Source organism: Morone saxatilis, unplaced genomic scaffold (assembly GCF_004916995.1).
Source record: "Morone saxatilis isolate NCDOM2014 unplaced genomic scaffold, NCSU_SB_2.0 Contig17, whole genome shotgun sequence".
NCBI lineage: Eukaryota > Metazoa > Chordata > Actinopteri > Moronidae > Morone > Morone saxatilis.
Window position 1 is genome coordinate 17,976,339 of NW_023339729.1, and position 6,475 is coordinate 17,982,813.

General features: G+C 38.9%; 1 protein-coding gene across 1 annotated transcript in view; it reads right to left on the bottom strand.

The window, feature by feature from the left end:
• glb1 (galactosidase, beta 1) overlaps positions 1–5,973 on the bottom strand; it is a 7,715-nt gene extending 1,742 nt beyond the window's left edge. Inside the window, exons 1-15 of the mRNA XM_035661023.1 lie at positions 5,790–5,973; positions 4,832–5,001; positions 4,437–4,587; positions 3,755–3,815; positions 3,577–3,671; positions 3,289–3,469; positions 3,028–3,086; positions 2,819–2,940; positions 1,947–1,987; positions 1,712–1,824; positions 1,516–1,590; positions 1,282–1,371; positions 1,004–1,117; positions 575–706; positions 132–365 (exon numbers count right to left, since the gene is read on the bottom strand). Of these exons, the coding sequence (XP_035516916.1) occupies positions 132–365; positions 575–706; positions 1,004–1,117; positions 1,282–1,371; positions 1,516–1,590; positions 1,712–1,824; positions 1,947–1,987; positions 2,819–2,940; positions 3,028–3,086; positions 3,289–3,469; positions 3,577–3,671; positions 3,755–3,815; positions 4,437–4,587; positions 4,832–5,001; positions 5,790–5,840 (1,689 nt within the window). The 5' untranslated portion in view covers positions 5,841–5,973. The remainder of the gene's footprint in view (positions 1–131; positions 366–574; positions 707–1,003; positions 1,118–1,281; positions 1,372–1,515; positions 1,591–1,711; positions 1,825–1,946; positions 1,988–2,818; positions 2,941–3,027; positions 3,087–3,288; positions 3,470–3,576; positions 3,672–3,754; positions 3,816–4,436; positions 4,588–4,831; positions 5,002–5,789) is intronic.
• Positions 5,974–6,475: the final 502 nt, after the last annotated feature.

A 6,475-nucleotide genomic window follows, 5' to 3' on the forward strand; every position in this document is an offset into this window, starting at 1 on the left:
TATCATGCGCTATGTACATCATATAACATGGATCCAAGGTTTGGTTCTTGTGGCCATTGTGTGTTGATGGAAATGTTGGTGTTTATGTTGATAATCATAATAAATTCAAAAGAGGGAAAAATGTGACATGCCTTCCTCCATTTGGGCAGTTTGATGTAGGTGTCCTGGGGCAGATCTGGGATGCCGTCAGGAATGATAAAGCTTCCCTCGTAGAAGGCTGGAAGGGAGAGAGCAGCAGGCTGAGGAGCGTCTGTTGGTTTCAGTTCACCGAGAAGTCCCTGACTGACCGCTTCATCGATACTGAGACTGTACATGGTCCAGCCGAGGAGTGTGTCTTTCCCCAGAGTCAGGTTGGACACCAGGCCCTGTGCAGCAAAGAAACCAAACAGGAAGTGGACAGAGGGAGCTCAAACAGGTAAGAGGTAAGCAATGGAATCCATAATCACATACTAAAATTGTAATATTATCTTTTTAGGCTTGTAGAACTGGAAATCCAGTAAAGCCTTGTGATAGTTATGCAGACACCTACTATATGTCAAAGCACACACTTTAAAAACTGTAGCTGGATAAAAACCTTAAAGTCGTTGATTTCTCTTCCGTAGTTGATCCGGCCCATGTTCTCCACCAGTATGTCAACCTGACTGCCAGCTTTCCCCGTCAAGTTGACAGTTATAGCTTTGTTTCTCTCGAGAATCCCCACAGCCACCTTCAGAAGAATTCAGCATGGTTACGTTTGCTGCATTTTTAACTCGGACTAGGTATCATTTCAAAACTATTTCTATAACTAGAGTGGATATGAAAACTGAGTTGCAGTACAGACACCAAAACAATACTCTCTTTTATACTTGACTATGAAAAATATGTTTTTCTACTAATCTTTTTTAGAAAAAGAAGCTAATGTTTTTTAATGTCCAATGTTTTCAGCTGCTGCTAATCTAAAATTGGGATAATGATAATCGTGCTGCCCTGTGTGTAATACCTGCTAAGAAACAATCAGACTCACCCCGTCCACTGACACATACGCTCTGTCATGGACGCCATTGAGTGGAGATGACAGTGGCGTTGGTGTGCTGCAGTCAACAGGCAGAGCCGTCCTGTAGAGCACATAACCAAAGGCCTACAGGACAAAGAGGAAAGAGATACATTTTAAAACAAATCAACAACTAAAAAAGGAAAAGAATGAATTATATTATAAAATCTAATAAAAAATATATTAAATAAATAAATAAAAATATAAATATAATATATAAATATATAAAAAAGAAGAACATTAAAGGATACCTGGTTGAGTTCAGTGAAAGTCTGAGGATAGATGCTTTTCACAGGGCCGGAGAACGACAGTTTTTCTAAGGCATCCGATATTGTCTGGAGCTGAGGTGGCAGAGGGCAGCTTTTTAGTATGTATTCTTCATGTTTTAAATCAGGTGACAAGAAGACTTTCAGTGGTGAGTTGCAGTAAACCATATGTAATTATTTGATCAACAAGATCAACGGCAAAGGCAACTGAGTGCATACCTTTTTCATCACGACAGTCCCATATGCATATTTTGGAGTTGTTGGTGGTATGGGTCCCTCTGGTATTTTACGGTACTGTTGAGAATAAAATACATTAGTTCTTCTAGATAACATAACAACAACTGTAACTGTAACAACAACAACAACTAAAGTGACGTTTAATACAAAACTACAGGCCTGCACTTTCAGTTCTTACCATTTTGATCACCTCCCGAATAGCAAAATACTTCTCTGTGAGGTCTCCTGCTTCCGTGAGCGGGGCATCGTAGTCGTAGCTTGTGGGCTGCGGGCCGTAAGGAGAATTGGCACCTGATGTATGAAGAGGCAATCAGAGGTTTTTTCTTTTTTTGGCAACAACCATGTGGCTTTGCTGTAAGTCACTTAAAACGATTACATCATCTCATTAAACCAGTCTGTCGAAGTGCGCTTACCATTCCAGTATCCGAAGTTTGTTCCTCCTATGAACATGTACCTGCGAGGAGAGAAGTGAAACTGAAATGTTGACAGAAATAAAGCACAACTAGATTCTAATAACTTCAAACTACAAAGCCATTATCTCTCTTCAAGACAATGCATTTTAGGAGGTACAATATGTAAAAAGTAACCAAGTCATTTCTGGCATTGATAGTTGATGTCCAGTGGATGGCACAGTCTTATGTTGAATCTGAAATCTGTTTATTTGCCTTTATTAATCTGCATTAGTGTGTCTGAAGCAGTGGTTTCCAACCTGGCAGTGGTCGCAAGGCCCTCTTGATTTTAAGGGTGTAGGAAAACTTAAAAAAATATACACAGTAGGAATAAATCTCAATGTAGCTCAAGTCAAAGTCAAGATTATTATTTAAGATCTAAACTTTGAAGACCTGAACACAAACTATATTCACACAGCCTTAACTCTAAACAGCCTTGTCAAAGAGCTGAGAGCAATAATAAAATAACTGTCAAAAGTAATTAATTTGTCAAAAGAGTAGCCTATTAACTATGTATGATTATTAAAAATAAAATACATAATACAGACGGATAGTTGTATGAAAAGTTTCTAAAAATATCAGGAAAACTCTAAGTCAATATTCACAAGAAATAAACCGCTTGTTTTACAAAAACTAAGCAGTTATTGTGTTCACTATTTGGGTTAAATATACTATTTATCAGTCGTTCTGTACTGTAATCGTTATGCATCGAATCAAGTATGAAATAATCATAAAATATGTCAGTTAGTCAGGGGTCAAATCAGTTTAAGAGGGAGAAAATTATGGAGAAGGTTGGGAACCACTGGTCTAAAGCCACTTACTTACAACCTACTTACAGGTTGACATTAGCTCCCACAGCCAGAATTTCATTGAGGGACTTGGCCACTATGGCAGATGACACGACAGAGTGACGTGACCCCCAGTGGTCCAGCCAGCCAGTGTAAAATTCAGAGTTCACCTGTTAATACAAATGTAAACCTTATGAGCATCTGAGAAAAAAATTTGTCACACAGAAACACACAAACTGCATCGAGGAAAAACTTACCAAAGGTCCATGAGGCTCGGCGTGTCTCTGTGCATCAAATGCAGCGGTTACATTTCCACCTGACAGAATAAAAGCAAAGATAAGCTCACTCACTACTCTAAAATGTGACATTAAGTCAATGTAGAGAAAAACAAGAATCTCATCTCAAGTTGCTTTCACAATACATCCGTAATTCAAGATATTAACACATGACTGAACCTTTAACCAACAGTCAATATTTGCTGTAAACTGTAAAACATTGACTAGACACCTGACACCTACCAGGCCCAAAGTCAACAGTGGCGTAGAGATCTTGTATCGAGCCACACTTTAGGTAACCTAGCCCGGCTCCATCTGTAGTGAAGAGCACCACCTCGCTGCCCAGGTAAGAGCGGAACAACTTGGACAGGTGACGCAAGTAGTTGTAGTCACAGGCGAAATAACTGCCATATTCATTCTCCACCTACCAAACACAGACATAGCAGGAGAGTGAAGTTATTTTCTTACTGAGTTAAGAGCTGTAATGGTAAATAATGCACAGAAACCTGCAGAAATCAGTCCAGAACTCACCTGCACAGTGATGATGGGACCACCATTCTGGTAAAGATAAGGCTTTAGAATTGGCAGTAACTTCCCCATCCACTTGTCTACAGCTGCAATGTAATCTGAAATACACAAACGATAGTGTTGCATGTACTGCACCTGTGACTATGTGTCCTCATTCATCCTGCTTTTCTTTGATTCTCACCTGGATCTGAAGACCGCAGCACAATGTCTTTCTTGTTGAGAAGCCATGCAGGCAGCCCACCCTGGTTGACAGAATAACGCAAACAGTGGCAGCAGGTTTTTTTTTTTTAAATGTCATTCCATAATAAAACAAAAATCCGGGAGGGACTGATTATCCCAAATTTATTTGCACTGATATCCAACAGCAGAGATATACACCGATCAGCTATAACATTATGACCACGTGGACACCCTGGTGGTCATAATGTTACCCAGTCCCACAAATAAACAACACACAAACTGTGATGCACACCTTTCTATCAGAACCAGCATTAACTTTTTCAGCAATTTGAGCTACAGTAGCTCGTCTGTTGGATCAGAACATTTTCCTGCTTTTAACACATCAACTTTGAGGACAAAATGTTCACCCTGCTTGCCTAAAGTATTATCCCACCCACTGACAGGTGCAATGATAAGGAGATAATCAGTGTTATTTACTTCACCAGTCAGTGGTCATAATGTTATGGCTGATCGGTGTAAATGCATTCTTACTATAAAGTCTACACATTGTTTTAAAAAGATTTGATTTGATTTTGATTTGATATATACCATATAAAGCTAAGAGTTGAATATGTTCAGTATTTCTTAATTCTGAATACCATCAAAAAGTCAAAATGTGTACATTTACTGACAACTACACTCACCATGTCCCACTCGGCACATATGTAGGGTCCAGGCCGAAGGATGACCACTAAACCGATGTCTTGGGCCAGCTTAAGGAAATACTCCACATCCCTGTCTCCACTGAAATTGTACCGGCCTGGAGACTCCTCGTGGTAGTTCCAGGGGATGTACCTTCAATGTGAATGAAGATTCAGTATTATCCAAACACACAGTCATTATTTATGTAAGCTGTGTGTCCACTCTGTATCAGTACTGCTTTACAGGGGGTCCTGGGTACATAAGTATATTGAAAAATAAACTGAAAACAGCAGTAACAGTCGAGTGAGTCAATCACTGTCAAAACCAGCTATTTGAGGAGGTTTGAGAGACTTTTGTTTTGTCATAGTACAGCATACAAAACAGTAGGTAAACCTACGTCTGGATGGCATTCAGTCCTGCCATGTACATCTTGAGCAGTCGATCCTTCCAGTAGACTCTGGGGATCCTGCTGTAATGGATGCTTCCTGATATGTAACGAAACTCTTTCCCGTCCTTCTGAAAGCAGTCATTCTTGTAGTCCACGCTGAATGAACGAGGTACCCCGAGCTGCAGGTCAGCACATCATAACTTGACTCACAGGTGAATTTACAGTGCACTTCATCATTTACAGACGGCCAAGTTGGTTTATATTGTGGTTAAAGTTTCATGTTTTTATGGGGCAGGCCTGACATCTCAGCTGACTTAAAGCCTACTAAAGTTTGTGACTAATGCTTCAATGTGAGATACTGTACCTTCCAACCAACACATATTCACGTATTAAAATATTCTCATTTTTAAAAGGCCTGAGAAGTATTTTATACCATATTAGAGTCAACTTTATTGTCACTGCACAGAGTACAAATACTGAGACAATGAAATGCAGTTTAGCATCAAAATGAGAAATGTATTATGTATAGTGGTAACATATAGGATAAACAGCAAGGAGAAGATATGAATCCACTAAGTTATGTACAGTATGAACATGTGGCAGCCATTACAGGAGGCAAAACACTGCAGATATACGAGCAAGTAATGACAATAGTAAGATATACAGAATAAACAGCTGGAGTTATACAGATATACAGACAAATACAGCATAGACAGTATAAATATGAATGCACAGTAAGTCAGATACTGTATACAGTACAGGCAATAGTATGTGAGAGCATATCCTAGTGCAGCTAAATGTATGTACAGTACATTACCTGAAAATATGAGCCTAATTAAATCAATTATTACAAATATTATTCGTGTTTAGCACCACCAAAATCTGTTTTTCATAAGTTTTTAATGTTATTTGAACGAGGCTGCAGGTACAAACAGAGAGCAGAGTATAAACACTCAGAGGTACTCACTGAATGTCCAAACAGCAGCAGCAGCACGCATCCAAATCTGAGCAGAGACATGATTGAGTCTTCACATCGGTTTCAAGTGCAGAATTCAATGAATGTGCCTTTTCATGCAGTGTTTCCTTGAACACAGTCAGCTACGGCACTTACTTCCCTGTTATATATTTTGAATCAGTGTTGGCATCATGAGTTGCGGAAGTAAAATCATGTGATGCTGTGTTGTTGAGGTGTAAGAGCGCTTTTTAATCGGTAGGTGGCAGTGTTGCACGTTTTATTTAATGAGGCATGAGGTCAAATAATGTGTAAGGGCGTCGGTTTTAGCAGAATTTGAAGACTAGTAAGGGAACAGGTGAACCTCCAAAACAAACTTGAAAACACACAATGTTTTGTAGGCTACATAAAAATATAGTCTAAAAAAAAAAGAGAGAGCTGGTTTTAAGTTTCCAAGAAAGGAAGAGGAAATATTCTACTGTGAGTATAATTTCTTACTTTGTAATATGTTTTTGAGTGCACAAAAGCATGAACATGAAATGTACACAAGAAAATGGCAATAGACACAGATAATATAGCATTTTACATGCAATGATGACACTGAATATTCAATTAATTCAATTCAGTTTTATTTGTATAGCACCAATTCATTCACCAATCTCAGGACACTTTTCAAAATACACTGTAAACCCAGATTTTGT